Raw genomic sequence first — 16,353 nt, 5'->3', positions numbered from 1 at the left:
TATTGTGGAGATGTCACTGTCAGGGTGTATGTTCAGTTATTTTGGGCACCTTGGCCGCTCCGATATATCTGCTAACGATTATAAAAAATTAAATATACTATATACAGCTGCAATCATAAATATGTAAACATGCATGTGCGCGTAGCAAATGACACTGCATGGTCATATAACAATAATTATAGTACTCATGTAATGTAGCTACATAAGTACATATGCTGTATAACTGCCTATGTAAAACACCTTAAATATATGTATTGTGCATTGTAGCCACCTTTTAGCAGAATAACCGTTATAACATTAACGAAATAACGTGATACCTACTACCATTCGACCGAGGTAATTAGTGTTAGTTCTTGAACTGTTTTAAGTTAGTGAAGCCTTAAAGGGCTGTCTTATTTTCACTTACATAACATTAGTGATCATTGGCACCATAAGAATAAGTATAAATAGGTTATTTATTATACGTACCGCAGGATCCTTTCTACCTCTACCGCACTCGCAGTCTGATGATTGTGGTCAGTGACCGAATACTTTCAGTTATTTGCCTTTTGATGTAACTGTTCTTGATAACGCCATGTTCAGCGCAACGCTACGTATCCCCCTCAGCGCTTTCTCGGTATTTATTGTTATTAAATAGGTTTTTATTATAACCTAACCCTACGATTTCGCGCAGGCCCTAGTTTTTATCGAAAGCGACTTTACCTATTGGGCTTAACCTGGTTTCCTCGCGATGTTTTCTTTCACAAAAGAGCAACTGACATTTCGTACTTTTTCAAGAAACTCATTGGTGCAGCAATTTACCCATGTTCAAATCGGAATTTGAAAACCGCACTCCTTAGTGTTGGTTGACTGACGAATCTGGCACGGATTTCTATCCTTGTGCCGCCCAATGTACATTAGGTTGTACACTCAGTTTCGATGGAATGTCAACCTTAATTAAAAACAAAGTAGGTAGCATTTCATTTGTCTCGTCAAATTTTCGAAAAGATGAACTTCAACCCAATTGAAAATACAACAAGATTCAAACTCCCTTGGCTATAATTTTGTATGGTGGGCGGCACGAGATTAAAGCACAGTACAAATTTCGCGCCAGCTCTTCTGTATCAACCTATACTTGATTAAGTACTTGTTTTTATAACTACTAGTAACTAATGTATAATGATATCTTTCAGCGTTTATTGAAGAAAGTGCTGCAAACCAAACGCCTGTGATATCGGAACAGAGGGTACTGGATATGATCGAGAATGCTTACCCCAACCCGTTGACCGTGGATGATTTTATCACGTAAGCAACCTCTATTGTATATTATAGCGATTTACAGTTTTTTTTAATCAATAACTCTTTTGTTGGAATAAAAATGTAAACGCTAAATGCATCAATATCTCAGTACAAAAACAAGTAAATCAGTCTGTTAATAAGTACGCCACCTGTTGAGGGCAGGGCGCTTTATTGAGTTTTCCTGTTAATGCATTTGTGATCGCGTCATTTTCGTGATATTAATTAACCCTACTAGATGTCGCTGGTAGTTGTATCATTTTGACATGCAAAATACTTATTTATCAATAAATGGACTTTATGTACATTTGTACGACGTGTTCAGTTGAGTAGGACATATTTCAAAATTTTGTTTTCCTACAGGGCAGGAAAATGGTCCAAAGTAGAAGTAAAAGACGCCCTAGAGGCGCTAGAAGAAAAAGGCCTCACTCGGGCCATGTCAGACGGACTATACATTCGGCAGCACAGCGTTGACACACAGGTAACCAAAGGCATACAGTGAAGACAAAATTGAAGCCTTCGAACTGAGGCGTGTTAGAATTAGAACGCCAACTCAATCTTGAGGCCGACCACTTGCGGTCATAAACTACAATTTAGTCGGAGGGGTGCTGACCTGTAGTAAGTGTGGCTGTGTATTAGCTGCTATAATAGGCTACGTCAGCTACCTGTAGGTCCAGCACAGGACGGTTGCGATAGTATCTCGCCCGCGTGATAGACTCATCGCCTTTTTCTAACTATATTAATTAAACAGGGATCATTGCTAGCCCAGCTGAGAGCTCACGAACGCTCTCAGTTACCAGTATAAATCCAGTTGCCCCGGTCGAAACCGGCCAGGATAGAATGATGAATGATAATTAACCTGTACCCTGTATATTTTACAAAATGTTTATCAGGAATTGAATCTTCTTGCCTAGACAGTAAGGTTGCCATTTGTACAGTCAGCGTCGAATTCACTAAGCGGGTGAATTCGACGCTGAGGTTTTGAGCACCCGCTCAAAACACTAAACAACTTTATTGTTAAGAGCTTAACAGTATGTGTTGATAATTTAGAACACCCCACTCACAGTTACATACAATCGAATCGCCTTGTATATAGTTCAGTAGACATTCTCAGGGCTTACCTTCGTAATAGGGATATAATCTGCATAATAAATAATTCTCCTGATTCACTGTATCTCTGTTTGTAGGTCGTGAAACAAATGCCACAGTTATGTTCATCGCGACAGCCGAGCATAGCTATAATAACTGCGCTGTACTGCGAAAAGCAAGCTGTGGACGCCATGATGGATAACCAAGAGACGTTCGTGCGGTATACGACAGTCGGTAAGTGTTTTTTCATACCACCTATTCGGAAAAGAGCTTTTTCTTAATAATCTGCAAAAAAAATGTAAAAATAGTGTGCTAGAACAGAAAAGTGCCACTTTGATCTCTGCTAGGAGGGATCAAAGTGCCACTTTGATCTCTCCTAGCAGAGATCAAAGTGGCACTTTTCTGTTCTAGCACACTATTTTTACATTTTTTTGCAGATTATTTTAGCTTAAATAATCTGTTTAATCATCAGATTGTGTCAACGCTAAGATTTTTTTATTTTCCTCATAGTTGATGTGAAAAGCAGTATGTGTCACATGGTATCAAAATTATTTCGTCTTGGGCGTCAACACTTGAATCCCTCATGACGCTCAGGATTCAATGCCCTTGACGGAAATATATCATTTTGATCCCTTGTAACACAAACTACTATTTAGTCACTTAAGGTAAATGCGGCAAATTCTATCATAGCTATTCCGTCCACGAGCGTATAGTTCTTTGATTTTCAATCGTAGGAAAAAACCATCCGCGTTTGATTGCAGAAACTAAAAGCAATCGCCGCCTTCTCGATGAAATTATCAATTTTGTTCGTTGTTCGAGAAAAACGCTAGTAGACGGAATAGTCCCTATGACGGAATTAGCCACATTTATCTTATGGCGTTGCCGGCGTTGGTGTCAAGTCGCCATCTTTAATTTTTGTGCTTAGTTTGGGTGCGCTGCAGTGGCCTGGCTGTTTCAAACGCAGCTTGGCTCAATGTTTTAACGAATTACCTTTTTTCTCATCAACGGATTCGAGAAACTTTTGAAGTATGAATTCTCAATGTACGATTTGTTTCCATTTCTGGTAAATTAAAAAAAATACATAGTTTGGATATAGTGCGTACCAGCCTCGTGAAGAAGAGACGCATAATGTATCTGGTTTTCTAAATGCCTGATGTCGACTGAAAACTTTTGTATTTGTTTCACATACCTACATTGTAATAGTATGTGAAAAATGTCGTAGTGATCATTCGGGCAAACCCCGTATTTTCCGAACTAACTCTTACGTCAAACGCTAACACATAAGTCACATAATTCAACATGGCGCCAGCCATTCCAATAACTTGTATGCTTAATTATATTGTTATTGTCAACCGTATTTCTTTCATGTTAAGGTTGAATGTAGATGGAATGGCAGATTGGTAGATTTAAAACAGTTGCGCTGACACAAGGTTATAGACTGATGGCAAAATTTTCACTTTATTTTATAACGAATGAAATTATCAAAGTTCAATTCTGGCGTTTTTTAAGTGACTTATTGGCCTTATTGCAGTCCGGCTGCCGAGTCCCGGAGGTGTTTAGGGAAGGGGTTTCTACAAATATGTTTAAAATATCTACAACAGAAATATGTCATATTGTAACGTATGATCGACATCAACCTATAACTGAGTCAAAGTTTAGTAAAAGGTCCCACTTTGTCGATTCTATAGTACCTAATTTCCGAATTACGGCAGTTTTGTGAAAACTAGCTAAAGTTACCGAAATTCTCTATTTTACAACTACCTAGTTACAAATTTATATTAATTTTAAGACGTGATAATTGGTATACGAGACATCTCGTACAATACAATAAAATTACTCATACACCTTCAACGTCAACGTGTATTGTATTGTACGCGCTAAGATAAAATAGAATAGGAGTAATAAACGTTTTAAATAGTCATAGGTTACATGTAACATCAGAACTGTGACGGGTTGTAAAAAGTTTTTGAGGACACCCGGGGGCTGTCTTAATAACTTCGTAAAACATTAAAAAACATAGTCAAAACAATCAACAAGGATTTTGCGCAGGTATTTTTACAATTTTTTTTCACCAAAAGTTTGGTCACATCTTTGCTCCTCAAGCATGACGTGAAGTGTATACTAAAGAAAAACTAGCGACATCTAGTCATCAGAACCATGAAATATTACGATGGGCAATCTCGCCCTTTTGGATCTACCCCGGAATTACCCTACTGAATTTTTAAATTTATGTTTTCCTATGCTTTTCCTGATTTAGCGACAATTTAGTAAAGTTGTTTCATAATTTCTGCTAATTGATATACTAAACTAAATGGGAAATTTCAATTGAAACAAATTTTGATTTAAAGTACTTACCTAAAACTACATTATGTGTACACACATACAAATTATACCCGGAAAATCATAATAGACGGACAACTAATTCATTCATAAACTGTTATTATTAATATGAATTAAAATTTATCTACATTTACGTCAATGCTCCTACTATTTCTGTATGTTATTTCCCGAAAGATGCATTCATAATAAACAACGGAGTTAATAAGGATATTATTTAAAGCATAGACTGAGAGTAAATAAGGCATTATGATATGAATATTACGAGGGGCGTTCAAAATATTCTCGGTATTGATATCTTACGACCTCTTCTAAAATTTCTTTCGTTACTGGCCGCTAAGGTTTATTCATTGACATTAAAAAAAAGTATAATTCGAACCGAGATAGTCTTTTGTTTTTCTGCAATTGCTGAACAAACATGAACATCCTGTGCGAATTGACAATGTTAACTAAATTAGAACATCGATACGTGATAAAATTCTTGACAAAACAGGGTAAAAATCAAAAAACCATAAAAGAGGAAATGGATTGTGTTTACCGTGAGTCTGCTCCTTCTTTATCTACCATTCAAAAGTGGTCAAGCGAGTTTAAACGCGGAAGGGAGAGTATTGAAGATGACCCTAGACCTGGCCGGCCTGTAGTAGCTACTTCACAAGAAAATATTGATAAAGTGGAAAAACTTATATTGGAAGATGGTCGAGTGAAGGTAAAATCTATAGCACAAGTAACCAATCTCTCTATTGGTACCGTACATGTGTTTGTATATACCTATATGAAAAATATTTATTCTAAATATATAAATGCAAGTGTCCTGACTCCTGACTGACTGACTGATTCATCCACGCAGAGCCTAAACTACAAAAGATAGAAAGTTGAAATTTGCACACCAGGTTACATTTATAAAGTGAACAAGAGATAAGAAGCGATTTTGAGAAATTCAACCTCTAAGGGGGTTAAAAGGGAGATGAAAGTTTGTATGGGGTTCAAGTTTTATTTTAAGCTAGGAATTTGAAACTTCGTGAAAAGATATATTATTAAAATACAAGAAAACTAATTTCGGCGTTTTTGGAAATTCATCCCCTAAGGTGGTGGAAAAGGGGTTGATAGTTTGTATGGATATCAAAAAGAATTTCGAGCGTGGGACTTGAAACTTTGTACATGGGGATATTATTAAAATACATGAAAAGTAATTCCAGCGTTTTTGACAATTCATTCATTCCCTAAGGGGTTGAAAGTTTGAATCCATTACAAATGCTTTGAAACTGCTTAGAAAGGCATAATAGCCGATTACAAAAAAAAGTAATTGCGTCGTTTTAGGAAATTCAACCCCCAAGAGGGTTAAACAGGGGATGAAAGTTTGTCTTGGGGTGCAAATTTTATTGTAATGATAATAACCTATGATAATGAACAAATGATTAACCGTTCCTACTGCTATCTTTTGCTGCATAATATTCTAACTAAGCTAATGTATAATATATATATATAACCACCAATATACTAATCCACGCGTACGAAATCGCGGGCAATAGCTAGTAATGTCATAGTTTTCAATTGTTTGGTCTTGGTGAGTTAAATATAATGCCCGTGTTACCTACAACAACGCTATTGCTGCGTAATGTCATATGTACGTTGTCCCCCTACCTGACACTGTTTCTATAGTCTGAACTGAACCCCTAGTGTAAATTTCATTCGATGTATGTATAGTTACCAAACTATTTGACCTTCGGCCAGGACAACGTCAATAGGGTCACCTAATAAGTATAAAAGCAAATAAATAAGATGAATGAATCAATATTAGGAGACAATCTAAAACAAACTGACCTATGTTCGTTAATTAATAATATTTAATTTGACTAAATAATCAATTGGTAGACCTTATTTCGATGCAATAAGGCTGGAATTATAAGTGATTATTTAAGAGCATAGTAGAGCGCATCTCTCTATACAAGAGTGGGGACTATCAATACTAATCCATACTAACATAATAGCATTAAATTACTATAAAGGATGACTCACGTTAGACCGGGCCGTGTCCGGGCCGGAGCTTCCGGCGCTTACTTTTCTATGGTAAATGACAGGTGATCAGGTGATAGCTTCGACACTAATAAATCCACACTGCAATCCGTTACGATGACACCATGCACCAATGCGTCTATCACTTCTGAGGTTCCACACCGACTATGCACTCCAATAGAACATGAACTAACCGGCGGCAGCACTGGCGACGGCGGCAGCACCGGCGACGGGGGCAGCACCGGCGACGGGGGCTGCACCGGCGGCGGCGGCACCAGCATATCACTTAATACCTCGACGACGCCACAAAATACCACGTTTTTTCGATAGTAACTCTGAACGAGATACTAACACACTTACCGACGACTTAAAAAATCAATTTAAAATTATGTACCAGAACATGCAAAGTCTTTTCAACAAACAGGTTATCTTAGAAGCATTTTTGAGCAAACATCACAATAACTACAATGTACTATGCCTCACAGAGACGTGGTTATCTAAAGAAAAACAACAATTAATTCACTTTAGCAATTACGTCATCGCGTCGTCATTCAATAGGACTAACTACACGGGAGGCGGCTGTTGCATACTGTTGCGCGATAATATAGAATTTACCGAACGTAGGGATATCGTGGACATGTCCATCGAATATGTTATTGAAATCTCAGCTATAGATTTAAGTAAACTAAATATTTTGATTATTGTTATTTACTGGAATAGTAGAGAGGCCGAAATCTTTTTTAAACAGCTGTCACGGGTATTAGATCTCTTATCAAAAAAAGACCAGGGCAAAAAAATTATAATTGGCGGGCATTTTAACTTAGATATACTGCAAAATACTAACCAATCAAGACGCCTTATCGATCATATGCTAGAATACCTTTTTATTCAACATATTAAAGCCCCGACCCGAGTTACAAACACTACGTCCACGTGCTTAGACCTGATTTTCACGAACTTCACTGATACCATATTAAAAACTGATATATCCGACCTTGGATTTTCTGACCATAAAAGTACTGAAATAAGCATCCACATACATAAACATCAAAGGGATAATAGCTCTCTCAAAATAAGTAAAAGACTATTTACTGAGGAAAACATCCAAGCTTTCAAAATAAAACTACAAGGTATAGACTGGAACAAACTTATTAATCCGAATCATGACATTAACCAAAATTATAAAATATTCAATGACACCCTAATAAATATCCTTAACAACTGCATTCCTATTGAACAAATCAAGGTCAACACACATTTTAAAAAACCCTGGCTCACGAAGGGTATAAAAATCTCATGCCGAGCAAAAAGGCACTTAAAAACCTTAGTTACACAAACAAAAAATGATATACTAACTCGACATTATAAACAATATGAAAAGCTGCTTAAAAGAGCTATAACCGCATCTAAGAAAATACAATACACCAAAAAAATACGAAAGTCCGATAACGTAGTAAAAGCCATGTGGCAATTAATAAAAGAGCGCACGAACAAAAATCAAATACGCACTCGACAAAATATAGAACTAGCGATCCATAATAAACTTACGTCCGATCCTAAAACTGTATCGAATAACTTCAACACATTTTTTGCGACCGTGGGCTCGGCCAACGTAGGCCACCCACCGCGCGGCCGGCCTGTAGTTCTACCCACTGTAAACACATTTTATTTGACCCCGGTATACCCGAAAGAAATTAAATCAATAATAATGAAACTAAAAAATAAAGTAAGTCATGGAATAGACGAGCTGCCACCAATTATTTTCAAAAAATGTGTAGAAGAACTAACTTTCCCTTTACACTTTTTAATAAACCAATCTTTTAGTACAGGATTATATCCGGACCTTCTAAAAAAATCTTTAATTAAGCCAATACATAAAAAAGGTTCCAAAACTGACCCTAATAATTATCGCCCAGTGGCTCTCTTACCAACGACCTCAAAGATATTCGAATCCGCAATGAATAAACGCTTATACTCTTTTTGCGAAAAGTATAACATCTTCGATGACGCGCAAAACGGGTTCAGAAAAAACCGATCTACGACCTTAGCAGTATACAAATACGTTCAAGATATATTAACCACATTAAATGATAAAGAATACGCTATCGGAATATTGCTAGATATGTCCAAGGCCTATGACATGGTCCAACATGATATACTCTTAAACAAACTTTGGGGAATAGGGGTGAGGGGAATCACACATAAATGGTTCGTATCTTACCTAAAAAATAGACAACAATATGTAGAAATTGAAAATGTTGACTTGACAACAAGAGAAATTAAACGCTTTCGATCTGACGCACACTATATGACCCATTCCATCCCCCAGGGTGGAGTACTCGCATGTTTGTTATTCTTAATATATATTAACGACATTCCAAAAGCTATAAGAAACGACTATACCTGCGTTCTCTTCGCAGACGACGTATCTCTCCTTACTTCATGCAAAGACAGCACGAGCATCAACAATGAAATAACCCTAACACTAACTTCGCTGATAGAATGGATGGAAGACCACAATCTAAAATTAAACATATCCAAAACCAAAATCATTCAATTTAGGCCGCATCAAAAAAAACCCCTAGACATAAAAGTAACGCTTAACGGAGTGGACTTGGAATGCACAGAGACGGCAACACTGTTAGGGTTTGATATCGATACTAATATAAATTGGAAAAAGCATATCGCCAAAATAAAAACAAAATTGTCATCTTTTATTTATGCCTTGAAAGAGCTTAAGAGAACGACGGATTTTCAGTCCGCGCTTACCGCATACTACGCGTATACCTACTCGTGGCTTAAATATGGTATAATACTTTGGGGAAATAGTACAGATGTGAAAGACTTATTTATACTTCAAAAAAAATGTATAAGAATATTAGCTAATATATACTGCCCAGAAAGCTGCTTACCGTATTTTTAGGGAATACAAACTTCTCACGCTGACCTCTATATATATCTTGGAAATGGGTAAATTTGTTAGAGAAAACTCAAACCTATTTACCTATATCGAAGATCAGCCGCGACGATATGAATCCCGATTTAAAAATAACCTGGTAGCAATAACAGACTCTAAATTAAAATTATACAGCTCAAGTCCGTACGCTATGGCCATAAAAGTGTACAACAGAATAGATAACAGCATAAAAGCAGAAAAATGTAACAAAACCTTTTTGACTAGACTTAAAACTTATTTGATTGACAAATGCTACTACAATTTAGAAGATTTTTTTACTGACCCGTCCGTTTAGCAACACCACTAATTTTGTGCACTAATATTAAATTCGACCATTATTTGTAAGTAAGGTTAAAATGAATCAATTTGTTGACATACTGCATTAACCCACTTTTACTACATTAAATCTACATTCTGATTACTATATACTCATTAACTAGACATTACTTAATAATTAAATCGTTGCCTATTTGTATTGAATACACATATTGACAATTAATTGACTTATATACTTACTTTTATATTATAGGGGAGGGTGGGGTTCAACGTGCCGCGGGTAGGTTGTGCCGATGAGAATATCTCAAAGAGGAAAAGAGATAGACATATTCCGTTGTTGCGTCGAAAACTGCTTTACCCACGCGCATATTCGGCGGCCATTTTAGTTGCGTCAGCGCCGCGGTCTGAGTAGCTCGCCGCCACGTGCCTTCCCGGTGCTACGTAAGTAAATATTTTCTTGTTTATGTTTTTTGGTCTGTTTCTGTCATTTTGCAACCTATTGTTTTAAGTGTGTGGATAAAGTGTTGACAGTTTATTAAAGAATCGTGAGGATAATGTGTAATAACGCTGTGTTCAACTTGTTTTTTGATATCGGTTTGTTAGTTGTTGTGTTGCTAAGGGGGTTAAAAGTGCCGATGGTTGGAGGTACATTGTGCCGCGGCACAACGAACCCCGTTTAGGGCACAACTAACCCCACATAAATCTAATTATTATTTGTATTGTTTTTAGGATGAGAGTTTACAAAAGGAAGACAAATAGGGGTACCACTTCTCAAGACTTACTCCAAAAAGCCGCTGAAGCTGTTATAAATGACGGGCGAAAATTAAAAACTGTAGCTCGTGAACTGGAAATATGCTATGCTACATTACAAAGATATGTCAAGAAACTTCAGCTCGGACAAACTCCTACAGTTGGATATATCCGTAAGTTGGTGTTCAATGCTGAAGAAGAGGCGGTCTTAGCTTCGTATTTATTAAGATGCTCCACAATTTACTTCGGTCTTTTACCTGAACAGGTTAAAAAGCTTGCTTATGAATGCGCTTTAAAATTCAATAAAGAAAATATTCCCCCGTCGTGGCATAAAAACCGCATGGCTGGTAAAGACTGGTTTACAAACTTCATGCAGAGAAATCCGACTCTTTCCATAAGGACTCCAGAAGCTACAAGCGCAGGACGGGCGACGTCGTTTAATAAGCACAATGTTAGCAATTTTTTCGATAAACTTGGCAGCGTACTTGACAAGTACCACTTCACCCCTTCACGAATTTGGAATTTAGACGAAACAGGTGTTACAACAGTCTTGAAGCCGAAAAAAATTATTGCTAAAAAGGGTGTGAAGCAAGTGGGTGCCATCGTATCTGCAGAGCGTGGTACATTAGTGACAGTGGAATTGGCGGTGAGTGCAATAGGAAACAGCATACCACCCATGTTTATTTTTCCGCGCCTGAAATTCAAAAGCATCTTTATCCGTGACGGCCCAATGGAGTGTATTGGAGCTGGCAATAGCTCAGGGTGGATGACAAGCAAAGAATTTCTAGTATATTTAGATCACTTCATAAAATACACTAAACCTACCGCTTCAGAACCAGTGCTATTGCTTCTAGACAACCATGCATCCCATATCGACATCGAAGTGATTGAGAAAGCGAAGAACAATTCAGTGATTATGTTATCTTTTCCGCCGCATTGCACTCACCGCCTTCAACCACTCGATGTGGGCATCAATGGCCCATTCAAAGCATATTGTGCCAAAGCACAAGAAAACTGGCTTCGTAATAACCCCGGCAAAGTGATGTCTATCTACGAAATTCCAGGCATGGTAAGATATGCTTGGCCTTTGGCATCGACTCCTACAAATATCACAAACGCTTTTAAGAAAACTGGCGTTTGGCCATATGATCGAAACATTTTTACAGATAATGATTTTGCACCGTCTTTTGTTACCGATCGTCCAGAGCCAGAAAATGAATCCATAGATCTCGCGAATCAACCTGGCCCATCAGGACTGCAACAAACGACTAACGAATCTACAGCGTCTAGCCCAGATGTTTTTCAAGAATCTTCGGAGCAAAATTCTCAAACTGGTGTTTGCAATATCAGACATATAAGCACCACAGAACAGACCGAAACGGAACCAGACCCATCCTTTGCAGCTCATGATGACGAACCACAACCAGGAACATCTAAAGATGCCCCTTTCTTACCAGAAAGTATTAGACCACTACCCAAAGCTCCACCTCGAGTGGTAACAGGGCGTAAACGAAGAATCAGAAAGAGTGCCGTTCTTACCGACACCCCAGAAAAGAATGCGATAGCCGAAGAACAAGCAAATAAGAAAAAAAAAGTGGAAACAGTTACAAGCAAGAAAGGGAAAGGAAAGGGAAAAAGTACCAAAAAGAAAACAAAAAATAACGCAAAAAAAACAGGAAACAAATCAGCAAAAAGAAAAGTATTGCAAGAAACAGATGAAGAAGATGACGATGAATGCTATTGTCTTATTTGTTGTGACTCCTATTCTAACTCGCGACCAGGAGAGGAGTGGATACAATGCACTATATGCAAACACTGGGCACATTCAAAATGCACCACTGATGAAAATTGCACGATATATACTTGCCCAAATTGCTTTTCTGATTTTTCTGACTCAATCGAATAATAAAAATAATATAACTTTGTAATATCTAATAAGATACCTCAGGTTTACCTTATAGACTGATTTATGACTGATTAACGTTATGTAGATTTTTTAAATAAGGTAACATATGATATCCTGTTGAGATATATAAATTACTACATTAGAAAATGTGTGTTACAAGAAGAAACTTATGTTTATTTTGTTAATTTAGAAAAATAATTGCTAAATATTAAGTTTAATGTTTATTTTTTGAAGTTTTTGTTTCAAATAGACAAGTTGCTCTGTTGATCTCATTAAAAAAGTACAATGTTTTTACATATATAAATTTGTGTAAGTTACTAGTTGTTAATTTTTTGATAAATACACGCTATTATTAAATTACACATTTTATTGCTGTTTTAAAACCCAAAAAGTCTACTTTAACATATTATAAATATAAGCGGCACAACTTACCTCATCATCGACACAACCCGCCCCTTGATGGGGTAAGTTGTGCTCCTCTGACTTTTTGTATAACATTGCTCATAATTTAATTAAATACGCATATGATTAAAGACAGCCCATTGTTTCAAAAACTACATAATATTTCACATAACATACTTCAAAAAAGATATTTTTTACTTAGATAATGCGGAAGATATCTTGCGTTTTAGTGAAATCGGCACGTCGAACCCCGCCCTCCCCTACACATAGATTTAAGATTAGATCCTAAGCATGTATGTTTGCTATGCCCTCCCAGGGTCCATGTGGAACTACCCAAACATTGTAATATCTATAAAAATACCATGGTTGCAATAAATAAATATGAATATGAATATGATCACGTGATGCTTTCCATATAAAACGAAGCTCTGGAAGCTCCGGCACGGACCGGTCTAACGTGAGTCATCCTTTAGGTATATGAAAAAAAAAATACATACCTGTTGCTGAAAATTAACTATGCCTTTATCACTACATAGTATAAAACAAAGTTGCTTCCCGCTGTCTGTCTATCTGTATGTATGCTTAGATGTTTAAAACTGCGCAACGAATTTTGATGCGGTTTTTTTTAATAGATAGAGTGATTCAAGAGCAATGTTTATCTATAATTTGTTAACCCGTGCGAAGCCGGGGCGGTTCACTAGTATACAAATACCGTTGTGATGCTGATGGTACTTAGGGTATCGGAGACAACTACAAAAGATGCATAATTATCGACATACATGTAAACTGCTGAAACTGTATACGCGTTGAAGCTTCATAAATAAAACAGTAAGTAAATAACATTTTGACTTAACAATATCAAAAACTAAATAATAGTACTGGTTACCGCTTTTATAAATTTTATTTCAACTAGTTGAAGTAATACTTAAAAACCTGTGATATCTAGGTACCACAATATTAATAAAATGCAAGATATTGGCAAAATACACTCGGGTGCAAAGAAATCGGACCACCCCAGCATTTTTATCATTTTTTCAATTTCTGTAAAAACTGTATGTGCTACTGTGACATATTATATACCTAATGAAAGGTTGGCTTTTCCTCTATAAATTGATGTGCTTTTCACAGGTTTACTTCCAATATTTTCAGGCTTTCAGGGCTAAGAACTTTGTCACCCTAAAAATGCATACTGGAGTGAAACTTATGCATAATGGGAAAACTGCGATTCTAAAGATATCAAGTAAAAATTAAAACAATTTTCAGCATTTTAATACCGTATATTGCCTCCTCTAGCCCTACGACATGCAGTCATTCGGTTTTTCATTGATCTTATGAATTTTTTTACAGTGTCTTGAGGGATGCCCGCCCATTCTTCTTCGATCGCAGTCTTTAGCTCCAGTAAGGATTCAGGGGCGGGATTTCTGGCCCGGATTCTTCTTTTCAGCTCGTCCCAAATGTGCTCGATCGGGTTTAGGTCAGGACTGCGGGCTGGCCACTCCATGACTCTGATGCCGACCTCCTCCAAGTACTCCTTAGTGATCCGGGCTGTATGCGGCCGAGCGTTATCTTGCATGAGGATGAACTCATCGCCGATATAACCCGCAAATGGGACCACATGATCAGCCAGGATTTCCTCCACGTACCGACGTGCAGTCAAACCGCCTGAATTCGGTCTGGTACCTGGCCCTGTGATGAACACAATGTCCGTCTTCGCTTCCAAAGAAATACCAGCCCAGACCATGATTGACCCCCCACCATAAGCAACACGTTCCTCGATGCAGCATTGAGAGAACCGCTCCCCAGGTCTTCGGTAGACTCGTACCCGTCCGTCATTGCCAGACAAAGTTATCCTGCACTCGTCGGAAAAAAGTACGGAACTCCATTGCTGAAGGGTCCATTCTTCATGTTCGCGAGCGAAGACGCGTCGTTGTCCACGATGTATTGGGGTGAGTTTTGGGCCATTTGCAGCTCTGTGAGCTGTCAATTCCTTCTCCTTCAGTCGTCTTCTAACTGTCCATCGGCTGATAGACACATTCCTGGTCTCTAGGAGCTTCTGCTGAAGCTGAACGGCATTCAGTCGACGATTTCGTAGCGAGGTAAGAACGATGAAACGGTCATCTCTCTCAGAAGTGATGCGAGTTCTGCCAGTTCCGGGTCTTCTGGATAACGTCTGATCTACGCGGAATCTCTGGAAGACACGTTGAACCGATGACTTCGATAGGTTGAGTTGTCGAGCCACTGCACGTTGACTAAGCCCTCCCTGCAATAGGGCAACTGCTTGGCCGGCTTCAGTCGAGGTAGTATCCATTTTTCTCCAGTTTTTCCAGGTTCAGGCGATGAGAGTAGTGTTCAGGAAGACGTACCAATCACGAATGATGCATAAACAATGATAATGACTGTTTTTATACCTAATGATAAGTGGTCAATTAGTGCATGCGCTAATGAGGCAGTTGGAGGGGGGTGATTTCCAGGCCCATATTTTGCACAATATCCATCCCCACTCCTGAATATTGATGTCATTTGATAGGGCAGAAAATTATCTACCACGTGGTATTTAAATTATCATGATCGAGGTTACAGTTTTTACACAAATTGAAAAAATGTTGAAAATGCTGGGGTGGTCCGATTTCTTTGCACCCGAGTGTATTATCTAAATAGTTATGATCCCTTCACAAGAAGAAGAATAAAATATACGAAACTTCAGTTAAAGTTACTTTTAATAATAATATACCTACCTAATACCTATATGTAAACGCGTGTTATCTATGTGTGACACGTATAAAAAGTTGAGGGTAAAACTATTGAGAACTGACAATCTATATTAAACATCCTTTATTTGGATTTGCAAACGTGTTAACGTTACCGACATGGGCGTTATGAGTTGACGTATTGAAATGTAACGTAGGTATTTTATCTATGTTTGCTAAAGGCTAGACTTGAAGTGCAAACTGCTTTAATCACTTTATTATTTACCTACTGCTATTACATACAAAAACGTTACATCTTAATCTTTACATACATATTTACATAATACTAACGGCGTATAAGGCACAGACGGCACAGTATAACACATAGGTACATAAATTAGTGACAATGCGGGACTAAATGCTTATATTTCAGGAAACATAAAACATACCTAGGTATATGAGAAAATTGTTTTACATTTTAAAACTTTTCTACAATTCCAAACATTCTGTTTTTTATTAGACAGTGCTATTAAATTTAAGTTTACAGTTACACAATTGCACAATTTATATCCTGTAGGGCTAAGATGGCCGGCTCTTTATCATTTGTCACCATGGCTGTCACGTTCTAACAAATATGTAAGTGCGAAAGTGACGCATAGCAT

At 37.6% G+C, this 16,353-nt stretch overlaps 2 protein-coding genes across 4 annotated transcripts in view; one reads left to right on the top strand and one right to left on the bottom strand.

The window, feature by feature from the left end:
• LOC134649610 (thioredoxin domain-containing protein) overlaps nucleotides 1-16,353 on the bottom strand; it is a 270,242-nt gene that overhangs the window by 19,254 nt on the left and 234,635 nt on the right. The window lies entirely within an intron of this gene.
• Nucleotides 1-16,353, top strand: part of LOC134649556 (uncharacterized) — a 51,091-nt gene that overhangs the window by 8,574 nt on the left and 26,164 nt on the right. For all 3 annotated transcript variants that reach the window (XM_063504330.1, XM_063504329.1, XM_063504331.1), the window contains 3 exons: nucleotides 1,173-1,284; nucleotides 1,639-1,756; nucleotides 2,463-2,598. In XM_063504330.1, the coding sequence (XP_063360400.1) occupies nucleotides 1,173-1,284; nucleotides 1,639-1,756; nucleotides 2,463-2,598 (366 nt within the window). The remainder of the gene's footprint in view (nucleotides 1-1,172; nucleotides 1,285-1,638; nucleotides 1,757-2,462; nucleotides 2,599-16,353) is intronic.

This window comes from Cydia amplana, chromosome 7 (genome assembly GCF_948474715.1).
Source record: "Cydia amplana chromosome 7, ilCydAmpl1.1, whole genome shotgun sequence".
Lineage (NCBI taxonomy): Eukaryota > Metazoa > Arthropoda > Insecta > Lepidoptera > Tortricidae > Cydia > Cydia amplana.
The sequence above is the reverse complement of the archived record's forward strand: the minus strand, read 5'-3'. Positions and strand labels throughout refer to the sequence as shown.